This window comes from Puma concolor, chromosome B4, assembly GCF_028749965.1.
Source record: "Puma concolor isolate L17-30 chromosome B4, mPumCon1.1.hap2, whole genome shotgun sequence".
Classification (NCBI taxonomy): Eukaryota; Metazoa; Chordata; class Mammalia; order Carnivora; family Felidae; genus Puma; species Puma concolor.
This window is the reverse complement of record NC_141673.1, coordinates 25,101,891-25,124,851: the sequence shown is the minus strand read 5'-3', so window position 1 is coordinate 25,124,851 and position 22,961 is coordinate 25,101,891. Positions and strand designations below refer to the sequence as shown.

General features: G+C 40.0%; 1 protein-coding gene across 2 annotated transcripts in view; it reads right to left on the bottom strand.

Moving 5' to 3' along the window:
* LTA4H (leukotriene A4 hydrolase) overlaps window positions 1–22,633 on the bottom strand; it is a 35,324-nt gene extending 12,691 nt beyond the window's left edge. The window contains exons 1-14 of one of the 2 annotated variants that reach the window (XM_086712603.1): window positions 22,383–22,633; window positions 15,865–15,995; window positions 13,782–13,902; window positions 10,788–10,856; window positions 9,067–9,171; window positions 7,750–7,802; window positions 5,808–5,880; window positions 5,398–5,538; window positions 4,590–4,613; window positions 3,833–3,903; window positions 3,046–3,157; window positions 2,352–2,496; window positions 1,098–1,201; window positions 673–743 (exon numbers count right to left, since the gene is read on the bottom strand). In XM_086712603.1, coding sequence (XP_086568729.1) covers window positions 673–743; window positions 1,098–1,201; window positions 2,352–2,496; window positions 3,046–3,157; window positions 3,833–3,903; window positions 4,590–4,613; window positions 5,398–5,538; window positions 5,808–5,880; window positions 7,750–7,802; window positions 9,067–9,171; window positions 10,788–10,856; window positions 13,782–13,902; window positions 15,865–15,995; window positions 22,383–22,541 — 1,379 coding nt within the window. In that variant the 5' untranslated portion in view covers window positions 22,542–22,633. The remainder of the gene's footprint in view (window positions 1–672; window positions 744–1,097; window positions 1,202–2,351; window positions 2,497–3,045; window positions 3,158–3,832; window positions 3,904–4,589; window positions 4,614–5,397; window positions 5,539–5,807; window positions 5,881–7,749; window positions 7,803–9,066; window positions 9,172–10,787; window positions 10,857–13,781; window positions 13,903–15,864; window positions 15,996–22,382) is intronic. The other variant, XM_086712602.1, reaches the window with a different exon arrangement.
* Window positions 22,634–22,961: the final 328 nt, after the last annotated feature.

Below are 22,961 nucleotides of genomic sequence, written 5' to 3'. Positions count from 1 at the left end.
AACAACCTCAGTTCAGGTCTCTGATCTCAGGAGGGTATTTAGTTTAAAAGGCAGCACCCTGGAGTGCCACCTGGATGGCTCAATGTCTGACTTTGGCTCAGGTCATGGTCTCACGGTTTGTGGGCTCGAGCCCTGGGTCAGGATTTTCTCTGTCCCTTCCCCACTCATGTGCACTCTCTCCCTAAATAAACAAACTTAGAAAACAACAAACAACAAGAACAGCAACAGTATACTGGGGAGTAAAGACTGCCAGGGTTTGAATCTCAACTCTTACTACCTACTGTGCAAACTTAGGGAAGACATTTTACCTAGCTAAGCCTAATGTGTCTTCTCTGGAAATGGATGACAACTTATAACACTGTTGTAACGATTAACATAATACTTATACAAGTTATTTCTCATTACAAAGGTTTTGAAGGAAAGGGAGATATCGTACTCTTCTCTGTATCACCAACCTTCAGCTAAAAGGAGGCATTCCGTAATTACTTGCAATTCATTGATTTATATCACGGAAATGATTCTTTTGACCTCAGGGTTAAGGTTCAAACACCTATGAAGTCTACTCGCTAACTAGTTACAGCTTAAGGAAGTCATAAAACCCTCCCCGGTATCTTGGAGGAGCTTGAGGATTTAGGAGAATGAGAAGGAAAGCGTTAACAGGTAAGTACTGACTTGGGTTTTACAGGAGGCATTCCAGGAGAGTACAGCCAGGCATTCCAATCAACTTGATTGAGAATATCAACCTGCGAACAGGAAGGGCACCCAGTTTGCTACAGAATAGGCTTTTCCATTGGAAACAAAAAGAATCTAAAACAGACTTTTAGGTCCTCAAATCTGTAATTTTGTCTATACTGACATAACTAAAATAAGAAAATTATAATGCATTTCTGAAACATGCTATTGCAGATCTCTCTGAAATATATACACATTAGTTCATGTTGTTGAGATCACATTTTAAATAGGAAAAAATACAATGAAAGGTTGAATCTTAAATTCTAGACCAGTACTACTATTAAGTAATTCAAATCAGCCTAACAAATAGCCATTAGATGAAGATATATTGGGCATGAAAAATAAGGAAGTTTTTAAAAGCCAACCTTATCTTTAAAGTGGGAATACAGGAAATCCTTCCAGTCATCAGTGGTTATGCTCTTATAGGAAAACTTCTCAACATAAGCTTTTAGAAATCCTAGGAAAACCTCTAAGAGTTAAAAAAAATAAAAAGAAAAGAGAAAAAGAAAAGTTGATTAATGGAAAGGTAACTATTTAATATTTTGGGGGGTCCTTAGTGTAGTACTATTAACCATAGAGAACAGAGAATTTTCAGAGAATAGCAAAACCAGTAAGGGCTCCAGTGGTGAAAGAATGTTCAAAAAAGGAGGTAGGACTTAAGCTGGGCCTTGAAAAGTAAATGTAATTTAGTGGAAGGGAGAAGAGAAATCCTAATTACAATTAAGAGGAAGATAAAATGAAGAAACATAGGGGGCGCCTGGGTGGCTCAGTCGGTTAAGTGTCTGACTTCAGCTCAGGTCATGATCTCACGGTTTGTGAGTTTGAGCCCCACATGGGGCTCGGAGCCTAGAGCCTGCTTCAGATTCTGTGTCTCCCTCTCTCTCTGCCCCTCCCCTGCTCACGCTCTTATGCGCACGCTCTCTCTCTCTCTCTCAAAAATAAATAAATATTAAAAAAAAAAAAAGAAAGAAACATAGAAAGAACCCACAACACAAATTCTAAAAGCAATGGCCTCGGTGTGACCCGAAAGGAGAAGAATAATTTGGGACTGGCAGAATGCGTATGGGTGAAGAAGGGCCTTCAAAGTCCACGAGCAAAGGAGAATACCTCAACACCCATTGATAGGGGAAGGTTACATAAACTCAGCACATTTGTATAATGAATGAGTATGGTGGCATTAAAGAACATTAAGACAGATTTGTATGTTCTGACATGGAAGGATGTCTGTGGAACACTGCTGAATTTAAAAAAAAAAGGTAGAACAAATTTTACATATATATACATATATATATATATATATATATATATATATATATATAAATATGATCCATTTTCTATAATTAAAATATATTTGTCTGTTTGTTCATTTATACTTAGAAAAGAATCTGGAGCCATGCACACCAAATGGCTAACAGTGGTTAGCTGGGGAGTGGAAAGGGGCTGAGGGACTCTCACAAACTTCTGTACCACATAATTTTTTTTCAATAAGTACATACTATTTTCATAATTTTTAAAATACTGATGTGTTTTCTTTAAAGACAAGCAACACAATTTTATTTAATTTTAAATAAAATTTAATTGCTCTCAAAAAAAAAAGTCAGAAACTGCCAACTACTTGCCTGGGCCCCCAAGAAGTTGTTCAAGGTAAAAGAGTAAAGCAAAGCCCTTCTCATAGGGAACTGAAGAATATGCTACATCAGGGTCCACATTCGTCAGATCAACCACAAGTTTGGTGTAAGGATGTGTATCTCCAAACGTCTTTATCTGCAAGACACAGAATTCGATGAATGTTCAAATATGAAGACTGGTTACCACCATGCAAGCCCAGAGGCATAACTTTAGTAGGACAGTCTAGAGCTTAAACTGAGAGACTAGAAATTGTAGGGTATGTTAGCATAAATTTCTGGAAGTCTATTAATGGAATGGCTACTTGTGTCATGTTCCATAACATTTCCTGCCCAATAGTGGGTTTTATTCTTATAAAAAACTAGAAAGATGTTTCAATTCCTAGTCAGCAAATTCAACCTTTAGGAGGGAGCACTGAAAAATGACATAAATATACCAAATAAAATTCAAACTAAGTAACTGACTACATTAATTGTAAAGACCCAATGAGGTCCTACTGGTCATGAACATGACCTTACACAGCATAATGATTAGCATGTATCAATAGAATATTATACCAGATCTGCTTGATTTTCCACACCTGTAAAAATGGCTTTCTTGTTGCTACCTAGTAAAGTTAGTTTACAAACTATACTTGAATGCCTGTACAACCTTGGATGAATGCTTTTCACATCATGACTCACTTACTGAATTCTGTAGTTCTCCCCATCCTCCCAGAGCATGAAAATGTCTGAACTTTTCACCAAACAGTCGTCCACAAATGTGGCGTTCCAAGTACACAGTATGTCCTTCGTTTAACCTGAAAAAATTTTTTTGTTGTAAATAAAATAAAAACAGTGACACAGTCGAAAGGAAAGAGCATTTTAATGAACAAAAATTTCCTTTTGGCTTTTCCAGAGTAAAGCATTGTAAAGCACAAACACTACAGTCAAAGCAGATTGCCTAAATGGCTATTCTGCATTCCATTCAGAACAATGGGAAGCCCAGCCCAGCAGATAGCCTAGGGGAAAATTAAGCCTGGGTTCTTGTTTGACGTGTGTATTAAAATGTGACCACACCAGGAACTAAATAACAAGCATAAGCTGAATACTCCACTCTCCCTAACATTGTGACAAGTGTTGCAGAATTTTTTTTTTAACTGTCTATCAAAGAGATGATAACAAAGAACAACAAGATGTTTCCACAAAACAATTCAGAGGGCCAGGAAGTAAGGAAAGAAATTAATAACAAGGACCAATAAAGAAATAATAATATTAGGGGTGCCTGAGTGACTCAGTTGGTTAAGCATCTGACTCTTGGTTTCAGCTTAGGTCACGACCTCACAGTTCGTGAGTTTGAGCCTCATGTCAGGCTCTGCGCTGACAGTATGCAGTCTGCTTGGGATTCTCTCTCCCTCTTTCTCTGCCCTCCACCCCCACCGCATCTTTCTCTCTCTAAATAAAAAAAATAAAAAGAAATAATAAAAAAATCTCACCAAAAGTGGTCCCAAGTTTTGTTGGTCACTAGATTTCCTGTCCAACTATGAGATATTTCATGTGCAATAACCTAAAATGGAAATGATTCATAGTAAATAGTGGAAGGGGTTAGGAGTGAAATGGATCACTTTAATCTAAACTCCATAAGTAGGTACTCTAGGTCTTTTAATTCTATGTTCAATTTTTTTTTTTTTTTTAGCATCAGCTGAGATATTCAGGGAGTTAGTTCAGCATATGAATCATAATTTGGCCAAGGACAAAAGTACAGTTTAAAAAATTAGAAACAGGGATGCCTGGGTGGCTCAGTTGGTTAAGTGTCCAACTTCGGCTCAGGTCATGATCTCACAGCTCATGGGTTCAAACCCCGTGTCAGGCTCTGTACTTACAGCTCAGAGCCCGGAGCCTGCTTTGGATTCTGTGTCTCCTTCTCTCTCTCTCTCTGCCCCTCCCCTGCTTGCACACTATCTCTATCTCTCAAAAATGAATAAACGTTAAAAAAATAATAAATTAGAAACAAAAAACTATTTAGAAAATATTAAGTGGAGATATCACTTCATTAAGACGTATTTCATAAACGTATGAAGATCAGACCATAAAGTTATGAAATCTATTAAATCTAACCGTTAATGTAACAACAATCCCCAAGTTATCTTTTATAGCCATATCTTCAATGTAACAATACAATGGGTATTTTAGAAAAATCAGTTGACTTAATAGTTCTTGAGGGTAAGACCCTGATAACAAATTTTAACTTACATTGGAGAGTGACTTGTCTCCTGCCTAAAAAAGAAGAAAGTTATCTTAGTATTCAAATTACAGACTATATTTAGAAGGCCGCCTGCATCAGGATGTATTGTGGTATCAGTAGTCCACTGTATTTCTACTATGGCACTCCAAAGGGTATGTACAGAGAAAATTAAACAAAAAATGCAGGACTAAAAAAATAGCGTAATGCTTTCTCTCCCTCATCTCAGGAATTTTTCCAGGACCAGGAAGGCCAGTATACTTATCTCTGATTAACTTTTGGGAAACATGTCTCCTACTTCCATTTTTGATATCTGCCCTAATTTCCCTCATGTACCTTATTCTCTCCTTATTGCCCACAGTGCATTTAAGAAAAGTCTGTAGTGATTTAAAGCAGCTTACAAAGGCATATGAGCTATAGCTATATACTGTAGGTCCAATCCTTCCCTATGCACGGTCAAGTAAGCTTTTGTTTATTTTGTTGTACCAGTGCCTCTACACCAAGTGTAAATGGTCTAGTTTCTCTGTCTGGCTGCATCATTCATCAACAGATTATTGTTATACAGCCTTCCCTCCCCCAACGTCTCCGCACACCTTGGACATAATATTCTTTTCTCCCTAAGGGCCATATTATTTTCTTTTGAAAAATAAGATGATGAAAATAACCATAATAAGCAATAAAATCAGGAAGGAGGAGGAGTTACATAAATAAGAGAAAATACGTTTTTAAAAAACATATTATTAGGAGTCTAAGGCTCTTCATGTCTAGCTTTATGTTTGGGGAGAACTCGGTTTCAAAGGAAGAAATATTTATACTTACCAGCAGAGTAGGAGTTACAAAAGTGAGGCAAGGATTTTCCATGCCACCGTAAGGGAAGGATGGTGGCAGGACTAACAGGTCATACTGCCCCCAAACATACGGTCCTCCCAGATCTTCTGCAATTTTAAGCATAGATTCAGTCTGGAAAATTAATGCATATATATTTGTATGTCTTAGTCATTCATCACAATGATGGATTTCTTAAACGTGTATATTGCTTTCTATGAAGGTTATGAGTTAATGATGCTCATTTTAAATGACATTGGCACAAAAAATGCAGCAACTACAAATTCACATAAAATAAGGTGTATTTGATTCTCTTACCACATCACTTAACACCATAACATTTCATCCTTAAAACCTTAAATCTGTCTACCACGATTATTAAAAAGGAGAACTAGATGACCAACCTCAGAAAATTCATAAGCAGACTTTTCCACCTGCTCTTTCTCAGACCAAACCAGTGTTCTTGGGCCAATCTTCCTGCAAAATTAAAAAGCTTAATAAGTGAAATTCAAGACAACTTACCTCCCTGGTTCTAGGAAAGAGCTGAAGTACTATACACAAATCCTTGCAGTACTTGTGTGATTTACCATGTGCTTATGGGGAGGAGGTGAGGTTAAATGGCTTCTCTGAGATACAAACCTGCTGTTGTATATGCAGCTCTAGAAGGAGGCACAGGCTAAGCCAAATGAAAACTGAGACATAAAGTGCCTTGATTGGCTCTGGTAAGAACTTTGGGGACCTAGTTTCCTCCCACAATCTCACAGCTATAGAAACCCAATCATGGCTCAGTAAGACGTTATTCCAGAACAGGGGCAGATGTAAACTTTGTTATGCATTTATAGGTTGAACACTCATATAAGAAGAAACAAGTAGAAAAACAAGGAAATCATGTCACATGCTGCAACATGACTGAAACTTGAGGACATTATGCCTAATAAAACAAGCCAGTTACAAAAGAATGAATACTCTAGGATTCCACTCATGAGGTATCTAAAGTAGTCAAATTCATAGAAACAGAGTAGAATGGTAGTTACCAGGGTGTGGAGAGAAATAGAAATGGGAGTTGTTTTCTAAAGGCTATAGAGTCTCAGTTTTGCAAAATGAAACAGTTTTGAAAATCTGTTTCACAATAATGTGGATATACTGAACACTACTGATTACTGAGCTGTACATGTAAAAATGATTAAGATAGTAAATTTTGTGGGTTTTTTTAAACCACAATTTAAAAAAAAAGGACACCTGGGTGACTCGGTCAGTTAAGCTTCTGACTTCGGCTCAGGTCACCATTTCATGGTCCATGAGGTCAGGCCCCGCGTCAGGCTCTGTGTTGACAGCTCGGAACTGGAGCTTGTTTCAGATTCTGTGTCTCCCTCTCTCTCTCTGCCCCTCCCCCATTCACGCTGTACCTCTGTCTCTCTCTCTCAAAAAATAAACATTAAAAAAAAATTTTTTTTTTTAAAGGAAGAAACAAATGGAACTACATATATCACTTATATAGGGCTAGAACTCAAAAATATTTTTTTCATCTACATTTCATCTTAAAAATTTTATGTAGCACCACCAAACCCTGAACAACAAGATTTTGCCTAGGTGTCCCATCCCAGAGAGGCAGTGGATTCTAGGTTGTTGCTTCTCAAACTTGCATAATGTGCATACAGATGATCTGGGAAGCTTGTTCATCTGCAAACTTTGATTTAGTAGGTCTGGATAGGGCCCAAGAATTTGCATTTCTAACCAACTCCCAGGTGATGCCAAAGCTATTGGTTTCTACACACACTGAGTAGAAATGTAACTCACACTATCTAATACATTTAAAGGGAGCCACAAGTATAAGCTGCCTATTTAATTTTAGATTGCCTAGTAGTCACATTTTAAAAAAAGTGGGGGGCGCCGGGGTGGCTCAGTCGGTTGAGCGTCTGACTTCGGCTCAGGTCATGATCTCGTGGTCTGTGAGTTTGAGCCCCGCGTCGGGCTCTGTGCTGACAGCTCAGAGCCTGGAGCCTGCTTTGGATTCTGTGTCTTTCTCTCTCTCTGCCCTTCCCCTGCTCATGCTCTATCTCTGTCTCTGTCTCTCTCAAAAATAAATGAACATTAAAAAATTAAAAAAAAAAAAAGGTAAGAGCATGCTCATTCTATAATACTTGGAAAATCTGAAGGGCAACTGGTAAAGACTTTAATTTAAAATTAGTTGCTATTTACATTTTATAATTAGATTTGATTTTTCCAGAGCTGTCAGCTTGGTATCTTGAGAAATGCACAAATGAGCTATTAGTTAATCCTGCCAGAGATTCAAGATGCCTAAAGTTTAACCTTTTCATAAACCTCAAGATTTGTTCGAAAGCTCACCTGCTTTCTAAAGCTCCAACAACTAAAGCGATCAGGTAGCAGGGGATCGGAACCTAAAGGGAGTGAAAAAAAAAAACGAAAAAAAATAAAAAACAACCCACACACATGCTCAAATTAGTGCTTAAAAATGTTATAGAGTAAGACAATTCATATTTAAAAGTAAATAAATTCCTTTTCAAATTTCACAGTTCTCATTTTTAGGGGGTCAAATGGTTCAAAATTGTGATGTAAAACATTTCAAAACGTCTATTTCTCTTTCAGTTTACTAGGAAGGACAGATTCTGAAATGTGAAAATCATGATTGCACAAGGTCTATTTCAAGCATTTCTCAAAAAGTAATCTGTAAGAAGGAACTGTGCTTTTTCTCTTAAGTTTTCAGTGTTTTCCTTGATCTAAAACAATATTTTACTTTCTTTTTAAAAACCGCTCCTCGTATATTTGAGAGGCATATAAAAGAATCCAGCAGTAAGAGGATGCTGAAGGTTTGGGAGCCTGGAATCCCAGATGCTGGTGTAGGAGCAAAACTGTCCGCTGTGGCTCAATTACATGTACTGTGACGGAGGTCAGTTAAAAACAAAAACAAAAACAAACATGCACAGGGCCGCCTGGGTGGCTCAGTTGGTTAAGTGTGAGACTTTGGCTCAGGTCATGATCTCATTGCTCATGGGTTCAAGTCCCGCGTTGGGTTCTGTGCTGACAGCTCAGAGCCTGGAGCCTCCTTTGGATTCTGTGTCTCCCTCTCTCTCTGCCCCTCCCCTGCTCGTGCTCTGTCTCTGTCTCTCTCAAAAATAAATAAACATTAAAAAAAAAAACTAAAAGCACTATGTATAAACACACACACACAATTCATCAAAGGTCAAAGATGCAAGTCAAATTACCAGCTTAAATTACACAGGAATTTTAACTTTAAGAATTGTAACACAGTGTTGTTGGTTTTTTTCTTTTTTCTTTCTTTTTTTTTTTTGGTCTAATATAGCCCTTCCATTTATAAACACTAAATAACCACATGCCTGTACTGTGGTACCAAGGCGGGCAAAAGGGTAACTTAAAATAACAGAAAATCTGCTATTAACTGGGATAAGAGAAAATGGGATCAGGCCATGCTCCCCACTTTGCTTAGTACTTAGTACTTTTCTTTAGTACAACTCTGTAAGTAGAACACACCATTTTATAGGCACAAAAGAAAAAAGAAATGAAGAAAAAAGAAGCTGCTTCCTAAATTCTGAAATATTTCAAATGTAATTTTCTCTCTGGATGGGTAAAAGCTATTCGTAGTTCACCACCAATTAAACCAAAAATTTAGACCTAAGAACTTACTTTTTGGCTGAATCTATAGATTTTCCTGCTCGGGTCTTCTGGGTCAGGTGCTTCTCCATCACGAATGGCACTCATAAGTGCCACCAATTCTTTAGGAACAGACACCTAATCAAGAAGAGAAGTCATTTCCAGTTATAAATAAAAGATGCTATGTATCTTAAACTCTGTATGTAAAATAATGTATTCTCCCCTTCTTAACTATACAATAGACTGTTGGCCAGGTAAGTTTGTACATATCAGGTTTATAAATAAAGCTAGCAATACATAAAACTGGCTTCTTTCAAAACAAAGGTGAAGTATCTATCCATTCATCCATCCATATTACAAGCATTAGGTAGAAACTAGTTTAAAATTCTAGCTGTGCTACTTACTAACTGCCTGGGCTGCTGGAATCAAGGACTATCCCCTCAGTATTAACGATCGAGGAAACATCCATTCCAAGTTCTAGACTTTCATATTCTTCTCGCGTGGCCCAGTATTTAAAGCTATCTCTGGGGCAGATACAGAAGCAGGAGCTCCAGAACCAGTGCTACAACAACCGTAATTCTAGCACTGAAAAGCATTTGGGAAATAATTTGGTTCTGCTTCCTCTATTTAGGCAGTGATGTGTTATACAGATGAGACAACTGAGGTCGTGAGGTCATAAGACTTGCCTCGGGTCGTGCAGTTATTAAGTGGTAGAGGAGAGTCTAGAAGCTGAGATTCTTTGCCTCCAAGTATATAGTGTTCTATAGCCCTATACACAGTAGGTGTGGTTTGGTGTGGGATGATCTCAGAATCAAGAAGGCCCCGTTAAGACAGGTTGGTCCTCAATTCTATTTGCTTGGTCCAAATAGGTCTGGCCTGGGAGCTAGTATGTATGTATGAATGTATGTATGTATTTAATATTATTTAGTGCTTATTATTTATTTAGTATGTATTTATTATCATAGTCCTTTCTGAAAAACGATTAGCAGTACCTATGACAAGAACAAGACAGAAATGTATTCAGTAAATCTGCAATATATGCCTGTTAGGATACCTAGATAGAAGTTTACGTGGCTACAGAGCACATTTCTAGAACCTTTAATCCTGCAAATGTTAATTTTTAAAAGTTAAAAGACATTGTCCCCAAGTTCTTGCTTTGAGGTCCTTTATTCTGAATTTCTTTTACAATCAAAATAGTACCCATTTCCTTTTATTACACTTATGTTCAAAACTGCCTTTAAAAGAGAGATGCAGGGGCACCTAAGTGGCTCTGTCGGTTAAGCGTCCGACTTCATCTCAGGTGATGATCTCACGGTTCATGGGTCTGAGCCCCATGTTGGGCTCTGTGCTGACAGCTCAGAGCCTGGAGCCTGCTTCAGACTCGGTGTTCCCCTGTCTCTCTGCCCTTCCCTCTCTCACTCTCAAAAATAAATACACATTAAAAAAATTAAAGAAAAAGAACTTATTTAAAAGATAGATGCAGGGGCACCTGGTTGGCTCAGTCGGTAGAGCATGAGACACTGGATCTCGGGGCTGTAAATTTAAGCCCCATGTTGGATGTAGAGATTATTTAAAAATAAAATATTGAGAGACGCAAAATGAGGACCCCAGCTTGTTTGGTACATATTTCATATAGAATTTAGTTAAGTAAAGTATTACTAACTATAAAAATCCAACTATTTTCTCTGCTTATCATTTCTACCACATTTACTTACATGAGTCATTTAATTTAGTTAATAATTTGTGATACTTACCTCAGCACTATAGGTTGATTTCACAGAAGGAGTGTCCTGGCAAGGAAGAATTGCTCTGCAGTGGATGGCCTTGGGGGGGGGGGGGGGGGGAGGGGAAGAAAGAGAAAGCTATTCCCATTTCTTATAAATCAAGTCATTAAGAAATCGTTAAAATTGCAGCACTGTCCTTAGACACATTCTTTTAAAAAGTATGTCTCACACTTGCTCAGATCTATTGAAGTAGCAAAAACAGACTTGTGGACAAAAAAGTTTGATTTTCCATTTTAATGTATGGTCAGTCGTCACATTTCAGTTGAAGCAGGAAGCAACCTTAAACATTGTTTCCTACTCTCTACTTAGAGTAACAGTAGTGCCCAGTGAGAAGCTGTTAGGGACCCTGAGAAAAAAAAAGGCTCGTTGGTGAAATAAAATGGCAAACCATGCATTCTACATCCCTGTCTTAATGAGTCATTTGGAATATAGCCTCCTGAAGACTCTGAAAAGACCTAGAAAAAAGAAACCTGTTTGAATTCTTACAATTGTTTTTGACGGGGAACTATTTTTCTCTGGTCAGTTATTAACATCTCATGGGACGTCTGTGTTCTGAGGAAAACAGCTTGGGGAATGTCGCTAGAGTCTTGACATTTCAATTTTGCAGCAAACTTGGAAAGTAAAAACGCAGATGAAAAGGAGAAAGAACAGTCTTCCTCAATACCATCTAGACAGATTCATTCACATGAGATGCAGTGTTTTTCTGCTTCCCCATCCATCTGTCACGAGTGCCGGTTCCATCAAGAAGAATGGCCAGAGTACCCATGATTTTGTACCCTGGCCGACAAACAACTCTGGACTGACTGCTGGTGAGCAAAGCAGCCCCAGCCTCCTTGAGACAGTCCCCTGAGCTTAAAGGAGCACGGACACTAACATCTCTGTCTGACTTGTTACAGATCCTAGACATACTTGCTGCCACTGCACGCTCCTTACAACCCCCAAACTCTAGCCCTTTTCACTTCCTATCTAATAGATTCTCCAAGGACATGGGATCCTAAATGACTTCTACCTGGATTAAGTAAGACTAGAAGAACCACCGCCTCTAAGACCATGTCTTTGGAGTTCCTTAACGATCTCTAGTTGGTGGCTCAGCAGCACCAAAGTGGTTTTGACAAGTGTCTCACTGGAAAAGCCCACACCCAGGCACACGTGCGGAGGGCAACCGTAGCAAACTTGTCGAACAAAATCACGTCCAGCTTCCCCATTAACCGCAGTCATTTCTTAATTTAACTGCAATCTCTTTCCTGTATTTCAAACACTGTTGCCAATATGAAGTGGAATACCATATTCAAAATTCACATTCTTGTGACTCTCAAATATTGCACATGTTGCCAACTTTAGATTATGGACATTCTAAAAGAAGTACTGACTGAAAATCAGATGTTTCTAAGAGAGCACACAACTTGTACAGTTGTGCCTAGAAAACTGTATCTCTTTCAGATTACTGAACTAAGGGTTTCCTGGATTAAAAAGGTATTCCAATTGCCAATAGAAAGTAAACATGTCTATTTTGTGTTCCACTATTGCTTCTTTTTTAACAGACTTGTATTCAAATTTGAGCCTAACATAGTATCTATCCCAGAGGAATACTGAGAGGATTAAGTATGCAAAGTACGTAACACAGTGCTAGAAAATACAGTGTTTAACAAAGTGAGTTCCTTTAATTGTAAATTATTTGATTACTAACAGAATTAGGTTTTTTTCTTTTTAGAAGATAGTTTGATATGTATTATCCTTGTGACAGATTGTGTCTAATTATAGGATTCTTTATTCTTAGTTTTTATTTTATTTATTTTTATTTTAATATAATTTATTGTCAAATTGGCTAACATACAGTGTGTAAGGTGTGCTCTTGGTTTTCGGGGTAGATTCTCTTGGTTTTTGGGGAATCCCAACAAATGCCCTCCTCAATGCCCATCACCCATTTTTCCCTCTCCCCAGCACCCCCCCATCAACCCTCAGTTTGTTCTCTGTATTTAAGGGTCTCCTATGGTTTGCCTAACCTCCCTCTCTGTTTGTAACTATTTTTTCCCCCTTCCCTCCCCCCCATGGTCTTCTGTTAAGTTTCTCAAGATCGACATATGAGTGAAAACGTATGATATCTGTCCTTCTCTGACTGATTTATTTCACTCAGCATAATACCTTCCAGTTCCATCCACATTCTTAGTTTTTAAAGAGAAATAGTTTAAGTCGTGTCATTTTAACAGTATTTTAATATATTTACAAAATATATACAGTTGTAAATGTGTAAGAAAGATCTGGAATAGATGCAAACCTAACTCAGTGGTGGTTACTTCTGGGCAATGATGTCTGCAGAAGACTGAAAAATCTGATCTTTCACTTTCCATTTATAATTAACATTTTTCATAACCAGTACATATCACTTTTGCCTTATTAATTTTTTCCTTTCTATTTTATTACCATTTCTTGAGTGCCCACTCAAGAATGCCAAGTTCTGGGGCGCCTGGGTGGAGCAGTCGGTTAAGCGTCCGACTTCAGCCAGGTCACGATCTCGCGGTCCGGGAGTTCGAGCCCCGCGTCAGGCTCTGGGCTGATGGCTCAGAGCCTGGAGCCTGTTTCCGATTCTGTGTCTCCCTCTCTCTCTGCCCCTCCCCCGTTCATGCTCTGTCTTTCTCTGTCCCAAAAATAAATAAACGTTGAAAAAAAAATTAAAAAAAAAAAAAGAATGCCAAGTTCTATGCCAGGTGCTGGGGACAAAAATATAAATATGACCTAGATAGTCTACTTCAAAGGGACATGATTTCAAACTGAAGGGAGTTTCTTTTTAAAAGTAATATATGAATGTGTTAATAATGAGAGATATCAATGAAGATACATACTGTTGTTATAACATACATTAAAATGCTATCTTAGGTGAGACCTGAGACCACTGTCCACTTTGCTTCATTGAACTGAATGTGCTGGGAATTCTATGTATAATGAATCATTCCAGATCTCTTTTACCTGGCACTGACTAAAGAGATATGGGTGTTCCTTCCCAGAAGTTTGTTCAGGAGTGAGCCACTGAAGAGCAGAAGACTTTGGAGATGTCTCAAAAGAAATTTCTATAACGACTTCTTGATTTCTGTATGCAACAAACAAATATATTAGTAGCATATAATTCAATCTAACTAAAGTTTGGGTTCATAATACACAGAGTATATACTATAAATAATATTTTACAAGGTCTCGTGACTGATGGAACGTAAGCTCTAGAATGCTGCCTCCTAAGTAGGTCAAGTTTGCCTCTCACGTTCTTACCTGAATGCCAGCTTCCGGGTCCTTTTCACTCCACCATGCTAACTGCTTACGAAGATGTAACAGGAACAGGAACTAATATTCGTGGAGTACACTACTGATTGTCACACACTTGCGCTTGTGGTATCATGTAATCTTTTATGATAATGGGAAAGTGGAAGAAATAATTTTGGAACCGTGACTACTCCAGCAGTGGATGCCACAGCACGACACAGAGTTGTACTGGCCTGCAAACTTACCGGACAGGTCGACATTGAGAAGAAGCATTTAGAAACTTGTAGTCAGGGGTGCCTGGGTGGCGCAGTCGGTTAAGCGTCCGACTTCAGCCAGGTCACGATCTCGCGGTCTGTAAGTTCGAGCCCCGCGTCGGGCTCTGGGCTGATGGCTCAGAGCCTGGAGCCTGTTTCCGATTCTGTGTCTCCCTCTCTCTCTGCCCCTCCCCTGTTCATGCTCTGTCTCTCTCTGTCCCAAAAATAAATAAACGTTGAAAAAAAAAAAAGAAACTTGTAGTCATTTTTACATCTGCTGAATCTAGTAATCAAAAATGTGTGCTTGCTTCTAATCTCTTGCTTCTAATGCAATTCATTTTTATTGCATTTTATAAAAGAATCAGCCTGTGACAGATTGGAAATACCAAGAACTGGCCCTTTACCTCAGACAGTTTGAGCAGCACTCATAGTGAGGAAATAGCAAGAGTTGTGGAGACTGGCAGCCATGCCTGTGAATCCTGAATCTACAACCTACTGGTTCAGGGAACTTGGGCAAGTTATTCAACCACCCTCTGCCATAGTTCTTTATCTGCAGAAAGAGGTCAATGATATCTACCTGACAAGTTACATGTGGTTGTTTCTTTTTCTTAAACAGGAAGAGGAGGCATGAAAATACTGGCCACTGGAAGGTGAGGGTAGATCATTCTTGTTTTAGGCCAATGGTTTTCCACCCTTTCTCCCCTTCCCAATTTACCAAGGAGTGGGATACACCCCTGATATGACAACTGTGGCTGCCACTTTCTTGAATAAGTTATTTTATTTCTCTGAGGTTCCCTTTCCTCATTTGTAAAATGGAAATCACACCACAACGGTTATTGTAAGGATTAGATAAATTATGTAAATTCGGTAAGTTAGATAAACGTATTTAAAGCATTATCTCAAGATTGGTATACAGAAATGGTTCTATGTTTGTCATTGCCATTATTCCATTAATAAAAGTGGCTGGCCTCTGGGGAAAAGGTGAAAAATGTGCAGCTTGTAAAAGTTTCCCAGGTGATCCTGAAATGCCTCCTTAAGATGGCATGCTCCCATCATCACTCTAGGTATTAGTAAAATGATCAGTAAAGAAGTAACAGTTAGCAAAACTCCTATTCTTCAGGATTTTGTACAATGAATTTCTTTTTTTTTAATTTTTTTTTTCAACGTTTATTTATTTTTGGGACAGAGAGAGACAGAGCATGAACGGGGGAGGGGCAGAGAGAGAGGGAGACACAGAATCGGAAACAGGCTCCAGGCTCTGAGCCATCAGCCCAGAGCCTGACGCGGGGCTCGAACTCCCGGACCTGGCTGAAGTCGGACGCTTAACCGACTGCGCCACCCAGGCGCCCCTGTACAATGAATTTCTTTAGTATCTTAAGAACATATAACTTTTACCATAAACTTCAATCTGAGGAGATCAGTAAGAGCACCAGTTACTACCTATAGTCAAACTAGAAACAGGAAAGGAAAATTGTTTACATTAAAAATACTTTTTCTCTATTATTTAGCTATGTAAAAGAGAAAGATAATAACATTCATACTTGCTCAGAGCAATAGGAAGAGAGATTTCCATTGGTGATCCTCTGTAACTTTGTCTTTCTCCAAGAGCATATTTAACGTCTTGTCCATTGATGACCACTTTTTCTATTGTGAGGTCCTTTGTATCCAAAATCTAGAATTAAATTAGCGTTTTTAAGTGATAAGAAAATTGTTTTATATGCACCAGAGAAAACTAATATTAGTTATGGGTTAACTATAATGATTACAGAGTAGAACTAGTTGCTCATAGAGAGTAAAATACAGAGTGAAATTACAAGAATTAAGTCAAAAGTTAGTGTAGGTCCTGTCTCTTGGGGCTCTAAGCTTCCTGAAAAATTTTTGGTTCTAAAGTTTGCATGTATATCATTAGGTAATTCCGGGATAGTCCCACAAATTTGAGGTTTTAAGTGGAAGTCAAATCTAATTTAAAATGCCTTTGTTCCTATCTCCTAAAACTTAACTTTCCTGTTATGAAAAACATTCACCTCGAACTTAAAAGTTTCTTTCATCACCACTCCTTGATGTATCTCACCATGTATTTCTTCCTGAAATTCCAACTCCTATGTACTTGCATCTATCCCAAAATTAAAAGAAACCCTGGCACTTGCTGGGCAAATACGCAGGCTGTATACTTGCCATTATGTACCTTGAAAAAGCCCAACCTGGGCGGCAGGGGGGGCAGCTCCTACCACATGACCTACCGAGGACTGGGAGAGGGTGTCTACTTGCCGTGGCCCATCAAGGACAACTGCATGGGGCAGGAAAGGAGTGGCAGCAGGTGTCTGAGTGCTTTCCATCCCCATAATCCTCCATCCGAGCCCTAGAGACCATACCTTTCATCATCTCTCTCTTGCTCTAGAATCTTCAACCTTCCTATGCCACAAGACTGTTTCCAAACAACCTGAACAAGTCTCCCAATGTTACTTTTTAAACTTCACTTGATCAATCTGCCCTGATACCTATTCATTTGTCTCCTTCCTTTCTTTTTTTAAAGTTTATTTATTTTGAGAGAAAGAGAGATCGGCAAAGAGCATGCACACCCACAGGCGAGAGCCTGAGCAGGGGAAGACAGAGAGAGAGAGACAGAATCCTAAGCAGGCTCCGTGTTGTCAGCACACAGCCTGACATGGGGCTCAAACTCACAGACCCTGAGATCATGACCTGAGCTGAAATCGTGAGTCGGACACAACCTACCGAGCCACCCAGGCACCCCTGTCTCCTTCCATTCTTAAACTCTATGGGCAACCTATGGCTGCTATTTCCTCTTCCTCATCAATCTCTCCTCCTTTTTTCCTTTCTCCCTCTTCAGTCTGGCTTCTCCATCCTCTGCTACTGAGAGGGCAGGACACTCCTCCTGATCGAGGGGTCTTTTCTGCTCTGTAATCTGGACCCCCATCCACTCATAGCCCTTATGGGCCACCTCATCTGTTTGATGTCCTTTCCTTGGCTTCTTTGAGTTTAAACATGAATGGTTTTCCTCCTTGTCTAATGCCATTTCCTCCACCTCCTTTCTAGCTCCTAAAAATGGATATGTCCCAATGTTCTAGCTTTGATCCCCAGATTTTCTTACCATATTCGTCACTCTCATTCTCACTCATCCCGTGTCATCAACCAATACCTCTGTGCTGATGACTACAGTCTGTTTCTACAGTTGTTACCTCTTCCCCAGGACTGCTGCTCGGTTTCTTAGTTGCCTGCTTGACATTTCCATGGGAAATATTGCCTCATATTCAGTGGGCTTCTCAAAATTCCAAAAATGAAGCTACCTGGATGTCCCTGAAATCAGTTCTCTCCCTTTATTTCTGTTAACAGAATCCTCAAGGTACCTAAGGTTTGAGACATTCAAATAATCCACAACTGATCCCACTTCCCAATCCCCCATAGCCAATTAACCAATTTTTCTTTCATGCCGTCCTCATACTTTCTTCTCTGTCCTTCTACCACCACTGTAGGCCAGACCCTGCCTTAGAACCACCTGCGGTCTGATCTCCCTACCTCTGGCATCTTTTTACTGAAATCTGGCTGCAGTAGCAGGGGGAGTTAGAGGACCAGCTGCTTCGCTTTCAAGTTGGTTAACTGAACTATAAACTCAGGAAAAGTCACAAGGGCAGTCGTTAATTTGATTCCTACCTCTCTAGAGTCAATGATACTTGGTTGGAAAAAAATCTCCATTCTGGTTTGATCTTTTTTTAAAGCAGCCATATTTGTTAGGGGAGCCACCTGTTTTCCTGCTAATAGGTAATTATTCCTTTGGGGTTACTTTCTTCTGGGGGCACCTCAACCATCTCCCTTACTCTAAATTAGTAGAACTGACTTATCTTCTTGCACTTGCATATTCAGAATATTTGGTTTTATTAGATTTATATCTTATTGAGAATGAGAGGGTTACTCCTTTGTGCCTTCCTATTCCAGTACCCATTTCTGGCTATCTGATTTATTTTAAAAACTTAATTTGAATATCTATGTATATAACTACTCATGTTTACACGACTTTCATAACCAAAAGGATGACTCAACTGGCTCATTTCCCAGAGGAACATATTCTATTGTCTGTATTGCCTAAACTTTTCAAATCTATTCAGAATCAGAGAGTCAGATTACTGTTATGACTATTTTTTTAATCTTTTTCATATCCTCTGAACTTAATACAGTAGTTGGTCCAAATCTCTCCTATAGCATTTATTGTACCATATTATATTGCTATGTTTTCTCTACTAGCTTGAGGGTTCTTAAAAAGACAGAAACCTTCTTAGGTTTGCATTCCCAGAGTTCAGCACAGTACCTGAAAAGTAGTAGGTATCAGTTGATATCAGCATGCAGCAAGTGCTGAGCCAAGAGACAATAGAAAACGCAGTGGTTAAGCTATATATCTCAAGTCTTAACCTCAGCTATCATTCTCAAATTAAGAAATTCCCCTTCAAATTTCACTAATAAACGTTATTAAACAATTGATCAAAAATAGTAATAGGGACAAAAAGGAAACTGGATAGTTGAAAAGCTGGAAATAGTACTTTTCAATAAAGTCTTACTGAACACCAACTGTGTATAAGACCAAGATACCCACATGCAGTTGTAAGAAACAGACCTACTAATGGTAGGAAGTTACTAGGAAGTTACTAATTTACTATATCTCACAGTATCCTCTTTGAATAACACCCCCAAAACCAGCTGGCTAGATGCCATGGAATATATAACCAATTCCCTTTTGCACAGGCTGCTGGGAAGCTCCATGTTAAACCTCGCAACCCACTTCTCTTTTTTTAGGACTTTGTGCCATACATTTGGTTTCCCTACCCTTATTCTCTCTTCCTCCAAATTCTTTAAAAAAAATTTTTTTTAATGTTTGTTTATTTGAGAGAGAGAGACAGAGCGTGAGTGGGGAAGGGGCAGAGAGAGAGGGAGACACAGAATCCAAAGCAGGCTTCAGGCTCTGAGCTGTCAGCACACAGCCCGATGGGGGGCCCAAACCTACAAACCGCGAGATCATGACCTGAGCTGAAGTCTCATGCTTAACTAACGGAGCCACCCATGTGCCCCTCTCTTCCTCCAAATTCTTAAAGTATTTTTAATCTTATAATATTGTATATGTTTTTTTAAAGCAAGCTCAAATTCTTTCTTCAACAAAGCATGGCTCTAAATTAAAAAGCTTTATGGGGCACCTGGGTGGCTCAGTTGGTTAAGCCCCGGACTTTGGCTCAGGTCATGATCTCATAGTTCGTGGATTTGAGCCCCGTAGCAGGCTCTCTGCTAACAGTTCAGAGGCTGCTTTGGATTCTGTGTCTCTCTGTCTCTCTCTTCCCTTCCCCTGCTCACGCACATGTTCTTTCTCTCTCTCAAAAATGAATAAACATGAAAAAAATTAAGTTAAAAAGCTTTATGCCTCAGTGTTATGTCTCTACATTTTCTATTTGTTACTTGCAGGATGCTATAACGAAAAAAGCATGGGGTTATTGTTAAAACCAAAACTAAAACAACACCTTGATTTGATTCCCAGCTCAGCTATTTACTTAGTGAAGACAGGAGGGTTTGCAGTCAGAAAGATCTGTGTTCACATCCTGGCTTCTGCAACTTACTAGTGAATGATCTTGGTCAAGACATTAAAAACTCTTTGAGCCATCAACTGACAGAACACCTAAAAAAATTGAAAATTTTAATACAAGAAACAAATGCTTGGAAGTTATCACAAATGAGTATTAAACTTCAGTGCAAATAACCCAAAACTTCAGAAGAACTTTCAGAAAAGCTGGGATTTAGTCCTAGCGGGGTTCCTTCAACATTCCCAGCATCAAGGACTCCTAGAATGAAGTGAGAAAGGACACTTGATGTCCTCACCCAGCACTGCCACTGGGTCCTCTCTATTGGTGGTGGTGAGGCTGAGGTCCTCTCACCTTCAAGATACACTTAGCACATTTTTAGTGCAGCCCATGTAAACTTTAGGCACTGCTTTCTAATTGAATTCATCCATTAGTTCATCAAACTAACAACACGTCCTCTACCTGCCAGGTGCTATACTAAGAACCTGAGATACAAAGAGCCATGAAACACAGAACTACCTTCAAGAGCCTGTAATCTAGCAGAGGAAAGATGCTAATGTTGAATAAATAAAACCAAACTCTTGGCCTCAAGTTGTTGTGATAAATAAGCAAATTACAAACAGATGCCACTGTATACAACTAGACTTCCTTGCATAAAATCTAACATTATAATTCTCGGCTCTAATTTACTAAACAGACATGCCAGCCAGACATCCTGATTTAAAAACCTTACTTCTCTCAAGATTTGGGGAATGAAGAAAACAATGGGCAAGTTTTTAGATTGGAACACTAAATGTACATTCTTTTCCAAATTGAAGCATCCTGTCTTGTGCTTCCTTAAGGATCAGAGTTCAGTCTTTATTTTTACAAAACAGGTGAGAGTGCAAGGTCGTATTAAGCAGTGATAAACTATCAAAATCTACTTTCTTTTAATAAAAAGAGAGATTGCATTGAAGTGGCCAATCCTACCAGGGCAAAGCTGCCTGCAATAAAAGATAGCATGGTACTTCAGGCAGAACAAAGTACAACCTACAAGGAAATAGATATCTTCTTGCCTGTGATATTAATTTTCTTCCTTGTAGTATTTTTGGTGACTAAATATCAATATATAGAGGAGTCCACCTACTTTTCAAATCAGAATTAGTCTAGCAAGATGGTAAAGGGCAAAGAGTAGGTTACCTGCTACATTAGTTCATATTAATAAACTCAAAACACAGGCCTATTACACAAACAGGAGTCATGAGAACCACCAATTCTTATCTAAACTTATAATTATACCCAACTAATTGACCCCACTAATTTCCCACCATCAAGCCTACAACGTATGGTGATCAGGTTGCTTAATGCTGTGCTTTAGTAGATGCCACAATACTCTATGCAAAATACACTGGGCCTGGCATTTTAAACCCTTGTCCCTCTTATTTCTAAAATGCTCACCTATGAAATTCTTCAGGTGGAAGGTACAATCCAAATACTATCACTTTGAGTAAGAACACTGAAAACAAGTTATGTTGTACACATAAAATAATTTAATCATGCTCCATAAATCTAAACAAACTTTTCATCACTCAAGTGGCTAGCGATCTTGTGAAAGTACATTACTTTCTAAGAAGCGCAATAATTACTCGCTCCTTGGAACCAACTATAATACACTGCATTGAGATACGCTTGGAAAGCCTGAATGGCCCAACGGTCCTTAAATTATTTGAAGAGAAGGGCAATAAGAATCAAAGGTAGAAGGACCATGACCCTGGAGAAAAAGAGCTGCATCTAGAGTTAGCAGAGACTGGAAATACCAAAGCAGTAGGGATAGACGGGTCTGGAGCTGGAAATCCTAAGGGATTTGAGAAACATTGGTAGGGAGGCTGAGGAAAGACTACGATAGGTCGATGGGTCCCGTCCTGCAGACGTGCAGGTTGAAATAAGGTGCCTGGGAGCAAAGGATCAGCATCCGCAGGACATTGGGTGTGAGACCTAGATGAGACTGTGGACTGAGGAAGGTGCGCTGGGGGACTGGAAGAAATCTGGGGCCCGAGGAGGGAGTTCTGGGCTGCAGGCCGAGGAAATGGGGAGGCCACAAGGGGGTTAGCGCCAGAAACTAGGATTACAGGGGAGGGAGGGTTCGTGCTAAAATGAAGCCTGAGCGCTGGGTGAGGAGCAGGGCGTGGATGGGGCGCTAGGATGTGCCCAGGGACTGGGAAGAGGAGTCTGGGGAGAGAGGCGCAGGAAGAGACACTTAGGTATATTCAGGGGCTGACGGAGGGATGCAGAGACATAAGTGGGTTTGGGAGGAGGAGATATAGGGTGAGTGGGGGCTGAGGAAGGGGAGGCTGAGAAATGAGTGAGGGCTGAAGGGGAGGTGTGGAATATGAGTTGAGGGCTGCAGACGGACCGAGGTGCGGGGCTGGGAAGGGGCGGCAGCCGGGAAAGGGACGCGACGCGGGCGGCCGGAGAGAGGCGGACACTGGGCGCTCGTCCCACCGTACCAGGCTGCGCAGATTGTCCTCCTGAGACTGCACCGTGAGCGCGGCGGTGCCGGTCAACACCCGGCGGGTAAAGTCGACGCTGCAGCGTAGGTGCAGGTGCTTGGTCCGGCAGACCGAAGCCGGAGAGGCCAAGGAGCACGTATCCACTACCTCGGGCATGGCTCTGAGGAGTCCCTCCGCACGCCGATCTGCACCCCAAAACCCAGCTGCCAGACTACTCGACTGAGCGAGAGGAGGGAGGGAGGTAAAGAAGAGCTGAAGGACTCGTGGCGCCCGCCGGGAAGGGAAGTTTCTCAAAGTGAGAGAAGAGTAGGTTGCCCCGTGGCTGGAACTACAAGTTCCGTGATGCAGAGCGAGGAGGCGTGCGCTATGCTCCCTGGGAGTGTGTGTGTTGGGGTGGGGGGTGCTGAAAGGACTGGGGACATTCCTGAAAGGAGAGGAGGAGGAAGAGGAGGGGAGTGGGAGCAGCCGGTGGAGGGGTGGGCCGACGGAAATGATCCCAAGTGTAACGGGGAGATCAAGTGAATGCTTCCATTTTAGTTTCGTCCAACTTCGGTAGAAATTGCAATGGCAATTGAA